The following is a 13,611-nucleotide window of genomic DNA, read 5'->3' on the forward strand; positions in this document are numbered from 1 at the left end:
GGCTGCCTTTTTTCCCCTCCTCCTTTCCCCCCCCAGCCAGAGTGTTCTGTTGTTCAGCTTAGTCGCCCCCTCTCCCCGCCCCACCCGGAGTTCCTTGGGAGGGGGCCTTTGAGCAGTTTTCCTTAAAAAGGGGGGGGGAAACGTTTCACTCCTCCTTTTGCCCACCCACCCCCCTCCCCGTCCCCTTTTTTTCGTCCCGGAGAACGACCCCATCGCTAATTGTAGAACCGCAGAGCGAAGGTTTGCAAAAAAACCCTCTTTGCAGAAATAAAAGCTTAAGACTCCGGAGACCCCCCCACTGTTTGCGCGTCGTTTTTGGGGGGGGGAAGCAGAGGGGGCGGGGTCTGGTCTGGCTGTCTCCCGCCTGATTGGCCGGCCAGAGCCGGGGGGGCGGAGCAGGGAGAGTGGGGGGGTCTGTCCGGCCACGGGCGATCGCGGAGCGTCCCCACTCGCGGCGGCATGAAGAGGCAGCCGACCGGGCGGGCTCCGGAGCCGAGGGCCGGCCGAGCCCTGACCAAGGCGGCCGAGGTGAGGTTAGAGGCGAGGCCGGGGCAGGGCGAGGAGGGTCGCGCGGGGAGCCGGGGCTGGGCTTGACGCGCCTTCCTCTGCCGCCGCAGTACGTGGGCTCCTTCGCCGTGGAAGACGCCGAGCTGCCCCGGGCGGGTCAAGCCGTCCATCAGCGGCTGCAGCTCCTGAAGGTGCGCGGGGAGAGTCCAGACGCGGGGAGGGGCGGGCGGGTTGGGGTCCGGCAGCCGACGCGACCCCCGGCTCCGTCCCTCTCGCCCTTCTCCTCCCCACGCAGGACTGTCCGCGCCGCCGCTCCGTCCTCCTGCGCTTCTGCCTGCAGGGCTTGAAGATGCTCGGCCGCGACGGCGAGGTAGGCGAGGCGCGCCTCCGCCCGGGCTGGGTGAATGGGGGCGGCTCCGCCGGCCGTCGGGGAAGCTGAGCCGGCCGCGCTGCTGCTGCTGCTCTCTCGCCCGCAGGCGCCGCTCATGGCCCACGCGCTCAAGCGCCTCGCCTACAGCACCTGCAGGCCGGCCGACCGCCAGTTCGCCTTCCTGGCGCGCAACCCGCGCGGCGCCCGCGGCAGCCTCTTCTGCCACCTCTTCGTGGGCAGCCAGCCCGGCGAGGTGCGTGGGCGAGCCAGCCCGCCCGTCCGTCCCCGGCGCTGGAGTGCGGTTCTGGCCGTGGAATGATTCGGCTAGGGCCCAGGGGTAGGCGACCTTGGCTCTTTTAGGACTCGTGGACTTCAACTCCCAGAATTCCTGAGCCAGCCATGCTGAGGGGAAAGGGAGAGGTTTCCAAGCTGAGCCATGCTGGCTCAGGAATTCTGGGAGTTGAAGTCCACGAGTCCTAAAAGAGCCAAGGTCGCCTACCCCTGGGCCAGGCTCTTCCCCGTCCCCTGGCGGGGCAGGAGAGCCCCATCCGCTGCTCCTGGGGACGCCCGGAGGAAGGGTCAGGCGCTCAGCCTCCTCCGTTCCCCCCGCCAGGTCCAGGCGCTGCACTACCTCCTGTGCCGCTTCTTCCAGCTGGGCTACCTTCTCCTGCACCCCGATGAACAGGAGTGGTCCTCCTCTTCCTCCGGCGCCTCTGCCCAGCAAGACTCCGGGAAGCTCCTGGGCGCCTCTCTGGACAGCCAGGTGGTCTGGGAGTCCCTCAACCCCGAGGAGGTCTCCCAGAACGTCAACGCCCTGGTCTCCTTCCGGAGGCTGCCCTGCCCCACAGAATTTGGGCCCTCGGTCAGCGTGGTGAGTGGCCTCTTCTTCTCCTGCCTCCCCTGGAGAATCTGCGGAGCTCACCACTTCCATAGCGGCCGTTGCTCTCTTGGGCGGTGTGTGGATGTGTGTGTGGGTGTCCCCTGAGGCCTGTCCAGCTTTCAGGGACCTCCTAAGGTCTTACCTGTAAGTCAGTGATGGCGAATCCTTTAGAGACCGAGTGCCCCAAAACTGCCCCCCATCCCCGCCCCATCCTGCCCACTGGGCCACCCACCACCTCCACGGCCCGCCACCGATCACCCAGGCAGCCCAGCAGCGCCATGGCGGCCATGCCCTCCGCCCATGCCCCGCAGCATCATGTGTGCAACGGGGCAAAAGGGTGGATTCTTGTCCCCACTGCCCAGCTACCATGTCCTTGGCTCCGCTGCTTCGTGTGGGACACGCCTGGGGGCTACTCTCCTCAGGGGAGGGGCTGCTGGTGAGGGGGCCATGGGAGGAGGCGGGGCTGGGGAGACGGTGCGTGTGCCCACAGAGAGGGCTCTGAGTGCCACCTCTGGCACCCGTGCCATAGGTTTGCCACCGCTGCTGTAGGTCAAGCAAGCCCTGATTCAAGAGTTGAGGCTCAGTTCACAGCCCAAGCCACTGTTTAGCATCCCAGAGATCGTTTGCATCAACCAAATGCAAAGCAGTCTCCAGTTTTGGACCAGGCCCCTGCAGTCTCTGCCTCCCCTGCTCAGGAACTGCTCTGCTTGTGCCCCTAGAGAGAGAGGCTAGACCTGGAGGAAACCAGCGGCAGCGTGGGCAGTGCCCGTCCTGGAAACCCCTATTGTTCCCCAATTCTGGTGCGCAAGAAGGCGATTCGCAGCAAGATTCTCCGTTCTGGGGCCTACCGAGGTTGTACCTTTGAGGCGGGCTCTCAGCAGGGCGCCTGGGAAGGATGTGAGTATTTGGGGAGCCTGGGAAGTAGAAAGAGGAGAGAGAAGGAAGCCAGGAAGGAAAGAGGCACAAACAAAGCTTTACTGATAACCCTTGGGAGCTCTGCATTACGGATAAAAGTCTTGACAATCATGAAGGGGAAAGGACGGGTTCGTTTTTCTTCCTCACAACGAGGAAAAATCTTCCACGCATTATCACGGGTTGAAATAACATGGCAATCGGGCATGGGTGCCAGGCATGGGTGCTGGATAGGAGCCAGTATCCACCAGCACAACACCCTGTGTTGCCCGTTGCCATATTTCCACATTAGGCGACGACCTTGGTGATATGTGAAGCCCTTCAATCTGGCTCTTTGTGTCCTCGGTTGCAGTTTCTTCCAGCTGCGATGGCAAAGGGAGCCTGCTTCATCTGCCAGAAAACGAGAACGATCTGAGGGAGAGTGTGTGGTCCTTTGCGGGCATCAACAGGTGAGGGGGCCTCCCCTTGGATGGCTCTGAGGCCCTCATAGGTGGTTCTGCCCACCCCATCAGCAGACCTAGGACTTGCTGGTGCACGTGGTGGTGGATAGTTTCTGGGTTTTTTTTGGGGGGGGGGCTTCAGGGGCCTGGAGTGCCCTTTGGGTGAGGCTGCAAAGATCCCCTGCTGCTTTGCCCTCTGCTTCCTGCATTTTGCTCTGCCTTCCAGAGATGCCGGCCTGGCGCTGCTGAGGAATGACATGCTGGGGGCTTTTCTTCTGTGGGCTGAGTCAGGATCCACCCATCAGTGGTGCCTGGCAGTGAGGACCCGCTGTGGCGTGGTTCCATATCAAATTTACCGCAGCCAGCTGGGGAAGTACTCAGTTGAGGTGAGAGAATTGGGAAAGGTGGCGATGTTGTCAGATAAACTTTCGATGTGGAGAAAAGCAAAGTTTTACATTTTTGGTAGGAAAAATCAAAGGTACAAGTACAGATTGGGCAAGACCTGGCTTAAAAACAGTAACTGTGAGAGGGACCTTGGAGTCCTGGAAGTGGACAATCACTTGACTATGAGCCAGCAGTGTGCAGCAGCAGCCAAAAAAGCTAATATAATCCTGGGTTGTATAAACAGAGGCATAGAATCAAGATCACGCAAAGTATTAGTGCCGCTTTATAAAACCCTAGTAAGACCACACCTGGAATACTGCAGCCAAGTTTGGTCACCATATCACAAAAAAGATGTTGAGCGTTTGGGAAAAAATTCAGAGAAGAGCAACTAAGATGATGAAAGTCTGGAGACTAAAACATACGAAGAACAGCTGCAGGACTTGGGTTTGGCTAGTCTAAAGAAAAGAAGAAATAGGGGAGGCATGATAGCAGTATTCCAGTATTTGAGGGGCTGCCACAAAGAAGAGGGGGCCAGGTTATTCACCAAAGCACCAGAGGGCAGGACAAGAAACAATGGTTGGAAACTGACCAAAGAGAGAAGCAACCTGGAATGAAGGAGAAACTTCCTGACAGTGAGGACAATTAACTAGTGGAATAGCTTTGCCCCCAGAAATCGTGGGCGCTCCATCAGTGGAGGTTTTAAGAAGAGACTGGACATCCACCTATCTGAGATGGTATAGGTTCTCCTGCTTGAGCAGGGGGCTGGACTAGAAGATACCTCCGAAGTCCCTTCCATCTTCTATTCTATTCTATTCTATTCTATTCTATTCTATTCTATTCTATTCTATTCTATTCTATTCTTCTAGAATGTTTGCTAATCTACTTTGTCTACTTGCCCCTTTCTTCCTTGCAAGAGTGACCTTGCTGCCCTCCTTCTCTTTTCTCCCCTCCTTTGACCAAGCGCACACATACCCAAAGCCTCGCTGAGCTAGCTTCCTTTCTTCAATCCTTAAGCCCACGTTTCCGTTGCTGTTTTTATTTAATCGTTTAAATTAGCCGTTGTTTTGCTTACAGTACCTCGCGCCGATTTACGTAGCAATATCAACTCTTGTCATGGGTGCTTGGAATCAAAGTATGCGGTCTTTCATATTTTTCTTTTCTCTTTCTCTCTCCTACCCCCTCCCCCTCCCCCCATAGCATTTGAATGTAGAATTCCCCAGCATGGAAGCCTTGCTAGACAATTACTCCGGTGTTCGTGCAGGCCTGTTCTGCTCCTTGGGTGCAGGACGAATCAACCATGGTTATGAGGAGCAAGACGGTCCGGCCGAGGATCTCTGGGGAGAAGAGCGAACTCGCCGGAAGTCCTCATGGCTGTTTGGGGCCAGTCGGTCTCTGGCTGTGCAGCACGAGGTGGAAGGATGCTTAGCCGGGTCCCTCTCTTAGTATTTCTGCCGTCAGAAGAGGACAGAGTCCCCAGTGACCCTTTCTGCCCCACTCTGTGGCTTGGCTTTGTTGTCGTTCTTTTTGGATTGTGCGCAAAAGGTGCCCTTTCTCTCGTCGTCTCGTAATTCAGGGTTTCTTCCTGCGATATCGGCCCTGCTGGAATCAGAGGGCTGATGCATGGGTTGGCTGGGCCCCCACCCCATCTAGGAAGTTCCAAGGGGTGTCTTGGGCTGACAGCACATTTCCAATAATTTTGGGGGTCAACGTGGCTGGGGAGGGGGCCATACTGAGCCTCCCTGCGTATTTGCACTCCTGGCCGATTCTCTCCAGCCCGTGCGTGCAGGGGGGGGGGTGACAAATGCCTTTGATCAGGAGCCTAAATTTCTGGCCATCCCTGCAGTGTGGCTGTTGTGGTGTGTCTCCCTTGTGGAGCATAGTGCTCTGTATTTATGGGAAGCTGAATATGCCTGTATGTGAGTAACTTATTGGAAGAGTGTATATCGCTTTCTCTGGGCTGCTGTGTACAGTGGTGAAGATGCATTGCTTATATTGAACAGACGCAAAACCGTTTGTATAAGAGATGGCCTGCAAATATACAGATATATATATATATTTATATTTCAAATGCGAAGTCTGTGTGTCGTTTTCTTCCCGGAAGAGGATCGCTCGGAAAGAAAAGCCGGGCGCGCCTCCGTTGCTACGGTAACGCTCACTCCCCCTCGGCGGTCCATTCGCCGGCCTACGCTGCCTGGGTGCCGATTGGCTCCTGACAACCGAAGGGGCGTGGCGACGTCTGCCTGGCGGAGCGTTCGATACTTCGGGGCGGAGGTGGCTCCTTCTCATTAGCTCACGCCGACGGAGAGGCCCCGCCCTGCTCTCTTCTCTCCATTGGTTAGCCGAGGCTCGCCCCGCCTCCTCCGGCAGAGGTCTGTGAGCTGATTGGGGGGGAGGCGGGTTCGCTTCCGGGGCGCCCAGCGAGGGAAGAGGAAAGATGGCGGCGGCGGTGCTGGTTTTGGTGACAGGACTCGTGGCGGCGGCTGCATCTGCGGCGCCCGGCGGCGGCGGCCCGCGAACGCTGGTGCTGCTGGAGAACATGAACCTGAAGGACACGCACTCGCTCTTCCTGCGCGGCCTGGCAGGTCCGGCGGCCGGAGGGAGAGGCGGTGGGGGGGACGCGGCGAGTGGCGGCCTCCCTACCAGGACGGGGCGCGGCGGCGGCGGCCTCCCTCACTCTCCTTTGCCCCTGCAGAGCGAGGCTTTGACCTGACCTTCCGGACGGCGGACGACCCCGGGCTGTCCCTGATCAAGTACGGGGAGTTCCTCTACGACAACCTGGTCGTCTTCGCGCCCTCGGTGGAAGGTGAGGCGGCTCGCTCTTCCTTCCCCTCGAAGGGGCTCTGAGGCTCTGCCGTCGGCGCCTGGAGGAGGGGGGAAGCGATGAGGGGCCCCGGGGCGGGATAAGCGGCAAATAAATTTAATAATAATGGTAATAATAATAACAACTCCGGACTTAACAATTGTCGATAAGAAAGACAAAAAAGTCTGGATAGTGGACGTGGCAGTGCCTGGAGACAGCAGAATAGACGAGAAAGAACTGGAGAAGATAACAAAATACAAAGACCTACAAATAGAAATAGAAAGACTGTGGCAAAAGCAAGCAAGGGTAGTACCAATAGCCATAGGCGCCTTGGGTGCAACCCCAAAACAACTGGAGCACCACTTGAACACCATCGGCATTGACAAATTCGCCATGAGTCAATTGCAAAAGGCGGCCTTACTAGGAACCGCTTCCATCCTGCAACGAGATCTGTAATACCATCAAACATCCACATCTGCCTATCCCAGGTCCTTGGGAAGGACTCCATAGGTAGACAAAATGCCAAATCCAGTCTGAACATCTGGCTGACTGTGCAATGATCCATGATAATAATAGTAATAATAATAATAATAGTAATAGTAATAACAGTAATATAGTAATAGTAATAATAATATTGTGATTTACAAACTGAAGTTGAGCGATTGTGGAGGAAGAAATCAATGATTGTACCAATAGTAATACTTTGGAGCAATAGCCAAAGGGCTGCCTACATACATGGAAATTTTGAACTTCTCATACCTGAATAAGAAGTATTTGTAAAATACTTGTAAAAAAAACAAAAAAAGTATTTGTAAAAAACCCCATCTTACTCAGAATTGCCTATATACACAGTCGTTACCTTAATAGCTATTAGGTCCTTTTTTAGGACTTGAACTGTTAAGTTTTTACCAGTCCCAGAGTGCAAATTGAAATGAAAAGTAACAACAATAATAATCGTGATAGTGGTGGTGGTGATAACTTCCTAACAGTGAGGTCAATTAACAGCTTGCCTTCAGACATCGTGAGTGCTCCATCACTGGACAGTCATTTGTCTGAGATGCTTTAGGTTCTCCTGCTTAAGCAGGAGGCTGGATTAGAGGACCTCTAAAGTCCCTTCCAGCTCTATTCTATTCTTGCCATGATGACGATACGTGATGGGCAGAGCTGAGACCGTCCAGTGAAGAACTGCTGTTTCTTTGTCAGGGCTTCGTGTCTTGTTCAGTTGCACACTTGCTACCTGGAATAATGTATTACTGTAAACATTTTGACCTTCTGACAAGAAATTTAACCCGGTCACTGTGTTTCAGATTTTGGAGGCAACATCAACGTGGAGACCATTGCTGCTTTCATTGATGGGGGTGGAAACATCCTTGTGGCTGCCAGTTCAGATATCGGTCAGTGAAATGGGCGCAGTGGGACAGATTGTCTTCAACTTAAAAAGATATTTTTTCCCTTTATTTTTTTTTATCATTTCAATCTTAAGGCTGGCCAAAATCGAGCAGCAAAAGTCCATCCTACTTAAGGTCTGGGAGAACAACTGGGTTTTAAGCAGTTTGTGGAAAGTAAAGCTTCAAAACAGTAACTGATCATTATTCATCTCTTCTGTTTTGTAGCTATACTCGGAGACAGACATTTACACTTGCTTGGGCCCTGTCGTTCTAGAATTCTGCGTCTTTTTATAAAATAAGTGAGATTAAAAAAAAGAAAGACGAGAATTCTTTGGTGTTTTCTGACAGGGCACATGGATTTATTGCAAGTGTCTCCCCAGCATGTTAGAAATCCTCTTAGGTGGTAGGTAAGAGGCATGGGGTGCTCACTTTTTAGTACAAAGAACACATGGGATTTTTAATCTTCCTTAGGTGATCCCCTTCGAGAATTGGGAAGTGAATGCGGGATAGAATTTGATGAGGAAAAGACAGCTGTGATTGACCATCACAACTACGATATCTCTGACCCAGGACAGGTAAGCAGGACAGAGGACGGGTCTAGTTGGCTGCTGCCCTTATGATCCACCTGCTCCCAGAGATGTTCAACAGAGTGAGAAACCTGCTAGGAAAGCTTAGTAGGTGTGTCAGAATCCAATTATATTTCATTTCTAGTTATCTACTCTGGGAAAAACCCATTTCTGCTTTCTCTGGATTCTGTCATGCTACGAAGGGGAAGGGGGATGAGCAGGGGGGTTTTATGGCTCTCACTTCCTTCATTAAAACTTCAAAAGGACTGGATGTTGATTCTCACCAAGAGGACTGACCATAACAATATGGCCATCGCCTTTCATCTACTCGCTCTCTGAAGTCTCTCTTTTGCCGGCAGTAAGGGAAAAGGGGAACAAGGATCGTTGCCTGGAAGAACTGTGGGGTGGGGAGCTGCTTGGGAACACTTAAAACATTGAAGGATGGGAGAGAATTTCTCAGATCCTGTCTAGCACGCCTGCCATCATTTTCTCTTAATAAAGATGCCTGTTGGAAGAAATATTCCAAGAGTTCTGTCTTCTTAAGATGTAAAGTGAGGTGGGTCCTTAACAAGGTGTCTCTTTCTCTTCCTCTGCAGCACACCCTCATTGTTGCAGACTCTGAGAATCTCCTTAAGGCTCCAACGATTGTGGGGAAGAAGCCGCATAACCCCATTCTTTTCAGGGGAGTTGGGTAAGTCCTGTGTCTCCTGGCACCCACCCAGTAGGAAACTCACCCTAGCCATGCCCACTTCCACTCAGGAACCGTTTTCTTCCCAGGATGGTGGCTGATCCTGACAACCCTTTGGTTCTTGATATTCTCACCGGCTCCTCAACTTCGTATTCTTTCTTTCCTGACAAACCTATCACCCAGGTATGTGGGAATTGTGCTTCCCAATCCATTGGAAAGAGTTGGGAGGTTGGGTCCCACTGCTCCCCCTCCTTTTTAGCCCCACTTGAACTGTGTCTGCTGAGCCTCCTTCAGAACTGCTAAGTCAGTGGTTGATTGTTGGGCAATGCTTTCTCCTTCTGGATAGCCTCCAGACAACCTCATGGTTTGAATCCATATTTCTGGATTTCCCGAAAAGAGAAGGATGTTTGCACATGTATCTATGCACAACTTAAGTCTTTTTTTAAAAAAAGAAAAAGTACTAAAAAACAAGGATGCAATTAAGAATGTTCAAACATTGGAAGGATATTGTTAAAAAAGCAACTTCTTTCTTCAGTACCCTCATGCTGTCGGAAAGAACACCCTCCTGATTGCCGGCCTGCAGGCCCGGAATAACGCCCGCGTGGTCTTCAGCGGCTCCCTGGATTTCTTCAGCGATGCCTTTTTCACGTCGTCGGTGCAGAAGGCGGCAGAAGGCTCTCAAAGGCAGGCAGCTCTTGTTGTCGGCTTAGCTCCAAACCTGGGCTGTGGGAAGGACAGGAAGTCAGGGTTGGTTTCGTGTGGTTGACTCTCTGGACGAGGGCAAAGATGGCTTTGCAGCATCGATCTCAAGAAAAAAAAAAAAAGGTCACCTTATACCAGTGATGGCGAACCTTTTAGAGGCCGAGTGCCCTAACTGCAACCCAAAACCCACTTATTTATCGCCGGGTGCCAGGTGGGCGTGGCCCACTGGGTGGGTATGGCTGTGGTGGTCATGGCAGATAGGGTGGGTGTGGCCAAGGTGGGCATGATCACCTCAATGTTGCTCGTGCGGAGGGACGTCTGCGGGCTGGGCAGGTTTGGGGCAGATCCAGGGAGTCTCTGGCAGATGGGGCGGTGGGCAGGAGCCTTGTCCTGTGGGGTGAGGTGAGGCAAGGCAGGGCAGGGTGCCATTGTCACAGGGCAAGGTGAGGCCAGGGCGGCTGCTGCCTGACACCATCGGCCCGCGCACACAGAGGCCGGCGAGCGCATGGGTGCTGAGATGCATCCGGCCATGTGGGACCTCGGCGAGTTAGCGGGTGGCTGGTTGAAGAGGGATGGTTGCCATCTCCGGGGCATGGTGCGTGTGCCCACAGAGAGGGCTCTGAGTGCCGCCTCTGGCACGCATGCCATAGGTTCGCCACCACTGTCTTATGCTATGGGAAAATTGGTAGGTAGCAATCTAAAATCTAGGTAGCAGGGAAGGAGGCAAAACAATTCCAGGCACTTCCTGGTGCTTGTATAAATGTGATGGTTTAAACACCCGCTGGTATAAATTTGAGGTGCCCTTCGGGGAGGTCTTCCTGGAGTTTCTGCCTGAGGTCCAGCCTCTTTTCACCATCCTCCTACCCCAGCTGGATCCTCCCGCGGGCCAGCCGGGCAAGCAGTGCCAGCACGGTGGCAGAAAACGTGAGCTCCGACGTTGGGTAAGCAGGCTGAAGATCCTAAACTTCTCTACTTCAGGTACCCCCAAACTGGAAATTACGAGCTGGCCATGGCCTTGTCCCACTGGGTCTTCAAGGAGGAAGGGGTGCTGCGTGTGGGAGAGGTGTCTCACCATCGCGTGGGCGAGAAGGTGCCTCCAAGCGCCTACACCGTCACCGACTTGGTGGTAAGAGCTTAGCGGTCTTCACCACCACAGAAGTTCGGGGTTCCTCGTGCTGGTTTTTTTTTTTTTTTCACACACGGCGGCGGGTCCCTGTCTTGCAGGAGTACAGCATCGTCATAGAAAAGCTGTCCGATGGGAAATGGGTTCCCTTTGATGGCGACGATATTCAGCTGGAGTTTGTCCGCATTGACCCGTTTGTGAGGACTTTTCTCAAGGAAAATGGTGAGGCGGCTTTTGCTGAACAACGGCTTTTGATCTTTGAAATGCAGAGGTATTGTAAGGACCCACCCCACTTTGCATCTTAAGAAGAGAGAACTCTTGGAATATTTCTTCCAACAGGCATCTTTATTAAGAGAAAGCTGGTTGCAGGCATTCTAGACAGGACTTGGGGTCCAAGCTCTCCCATTCAAGGTTTTAAGGGATCCCCCAGTAGCCCCACCCCATCACCCCCTTCTTCCAGCGACAGTCCCAGGCATTACATTCCCACCCCCTTTTCCTCACTGCCCGGAGGAGAGGCTTCAGAAAGGATTACATGAAAGGTAATGGCCCCATTGTTATTGTTAGTCCTTTTGGTGATATCCACATCCAGTCCCTTTGAAGTATACTGAAGGAAGGGAGGGCCATAAAGCCCCTTTGTTCACCCCCTTCCCTTCATCGTATGACAATCCAGAGAAGGCAGAAATGGGGTTTTCCATAGTTGATAACTAGAGATGAAATATAATTGGATTCTGACAGTTACCAGTTCTTTGTGCTGGGTTAGCAACTCATCCACACACTGTCCATTAAGAAAAAAAAAATCAATTTCTCCTTTAAAAAGACTTTTAACAGCCGGCTGCGTGCAGATCTCCGATTAGTCGGCCTTTGGAGAGATGAGGGGCTATAAGCCCCCTGCCAGTCATAAGCAGCATTTTATCATTGATCAGGGATGTCTGCCTCACGAATATAAAGCAGTTACCCAGGAGAGCCAGCTTGTGGTCCCCTGTCACAGCTGTAGGCCTGCAGCGGGCTGGAGAAGGGGCCCAGAAGCTTTCCAGGTGTAAGGACCCACCCCACTTTACATCTTAAGAAGACAGAACTCTTGGAATATTTCTTCCAACAGGCATCTTTATTAAGAGAAGATGGTTGCAGGCGTTCTAGACAGGACCTGAGGCCCAACCCCTACCATTCAAGGTTTTAAGTGTTCCCAAGCAGCCTCCCACCCCACCGTCCTTCCAGCGACAATCCCAGGCGTTACATTTCCACCCCCTTTTCCTCACGGCCGGTGGAAGGGAGACTTCAGAGAGTAGTAGATGAAAGCTGATGGGCTATATTGTTATGGTCAGTCCTCTGGGTGAGATCCACATTCAGTCCCTTTGGAGTTTTAACGAAGGAAGTGAGAGCCATAAAACCCCTTTGCTCATCCCCCTTCCCCTTCGTAGTATGACTGAATCCAGAGAGGGCAGAAATGGGGTTTTCCATAGTCGATAACTAGAGATGAAATATAATTGGATTCTGACACCAGGCTTTGAATTGCTCTGATGCCAGAAATGTGTTTGGCTTCCAGGCGGAAAGTACAGCGTCCAGTTCAAGCTGCCAGATGTCTATGGGGTGTTCCAGTTCAAGGTGGACTACAACCGTCTTGGCTACACACACCTCTACTCTTCCACACAGGTAATTGTGTTCTTTTCCTTGCCCTCCGAGCAGACACTTAAGCGGCTTCAGAAATTGGCTGTGCAGAGCTTGCACAGGCACGTGCAAAGGCCCAACTTTCTGGAGAAACACCCAGATAAGTTCACTTGCCCTAAATATAGCAGCCGGCTTTTCTGTGTCTTCCTCGCTCATCTGAACAGTTTGCCGGCTGAAATAGCTGAGAGGAGAGTCCTTGGTGTCTGCTCAGGAGCTAAGATAGGCGGAGGAGGGCTCCTCTCTCCAAATGTGTTTGGGGGCTGCCTCTGTAGCAGGGCTGACGGACAGAATGCTGAATTACAGATGTGCTGGTCTCTGTGGCCCAGCTGGAGGCTTTTGGGGAATCTGGAGATTTGCTAGCCTTAGTGACCGTTGCCGAGTTACGGACACCATTTATAGTTGTTGAAAACAGGAGTACATGCAGATCGGCCTGGCTGCTGCTCTTGCTCACTTAGGCACCTGAAATTCACCAGGTGGAGTCACAAAAAGTCCATTCCCGGCCTGCCTCGGTACTAATTCCTTGTTCCCCGCCTGGCCAGGTGTCCGTCCGCCCCCTGCAGCATACGCAGTACGAGCGCTTCATCCCTTCCGCTTTTCCGTACTACGCCGGCGCCTTCTCCATGATGGTGGGCCTGTTCCTGTTCAGCATTGTGTTCCTGCACATGAAGGAGAAGGAGAAGTCTGACTGAGACTCAACCAGAGCAGCACAGGATCCCCGTTGGAGGTCCTGGCACCCCCGGAGCTCCACTGAGTCGCCGAGTCCCAATTCGGGGACCTGTTTCTGGACCGAGAATGGGCCACAAGAGGGAGAGTGGCTTCTCCCCTCCGTTTATGGACAGCCTGGAAGCCATAGACTAATCCCAAGAGGGGCTGACCTCCCTCTGCTTCCATGCCGCTGTTTCTCTTCCATCTTTGTTCCATTTTGCAAAATAAAGACACCATTCCATCCCCTTTCCTGGGACTGTTTCTGGTTAATGTCAGAGGAGCGGGACGGTTTCGGCTTTGGCTGCTTCCCCATCTACAGCAGCTGGACAGCCTTTTAAAGGACGTTTGTTTAGGGGCCTGATCGCTACCACCATTAACAACACGGATGACACAAAGGTCTATAAGAATAGGCATTAAAAAGGGACATGGAGCAGAACCACAATCCCCTCTGAAAAAAATCTCCATTCTGATTTAAAATCCC

General features: G+C 53.1%; 2 protein-coding genes across 2 annotated transcripts; both read left to right on the top strand.

Moving 5' to 3' along the window:
* Nucleotides 1-808: 808 nt before the first annotated feature.
* SH2D5 (SH2 domain containing 5) lies at nucleotides 809-4,936 on the top strand. Its single transcript, XM_029286339.1, has 7 exons — nucleotides 809-877; nucleotides 984-1,130; nucleotides 1,491-1,748; nucleotides 2,477-2,654; nucleotides 3,022-3,118; nucleotides 3,336-3,495; nucleotides 4,691-4,936. Exons 1-7 carry the CDS (start codon nucleotides 857-859, stop codon nucleotides 4,934-4,936), a joined length of 1,107 nt encoding a protein of 368 aa, XP_029142172.1. The 5' UTR covers nucleotides 809-856.
* A 970-nt stretch (nucleotides 4,937-5,906) lies between these two features.
* Nucleotides 5,907-13,379, top strand: DDOST (dolichyl-diphosphooligosaccharide--protein glycosyltransferase non-catalytic subunit). Its single transcript, XM_015826889.1, has 11 exons — nucleotides 5,907-6,075; nucleotides 6,186-6,296; nucleotides 7,601-7,687; nucleotides 8,153-8,256; nucleotides 8,844-8,938; nucleotides 9,025-9,118; nucleotides 9,471-9,619; nucleotides 10,616-10,763; nucleotides 10,862-10,982; nucleotides 12,304-12,410; nucleotides 12,965-13,379. Exons 1-11 carry the CDS (start codon nucleotides 5,928-5,930, stop codon nucleotides 13,112-13,114), a joined length of 1,314 nt encoding a protein of 437 aa, XP_015682375.1. The 5' UTR covers nucleotides 5,907-5,927; the 3' UTR covers nucleotides 13,115-13,379.
* Nucleotides 13,380-13,611: the final 232 nt, after the last annotated feature.

This window comes from Protobothrops mucrosquamatus, unplaced genomic scaffold (assembly GCF_001527695.2).
Source record: "Protobothrops mucrosquamatus isolate PMUCROS unplaced genomic scaffold, P.Mucros_1.0 scaffold3356, whole genome shotgun sequence".
Taxonomy (NCBI): Eukaryota; Metazoa; Chordata; class Lepidosauria; order Squamata; family Viperidae; genus Protobothrops; species Protobothrops mucrosquamatus.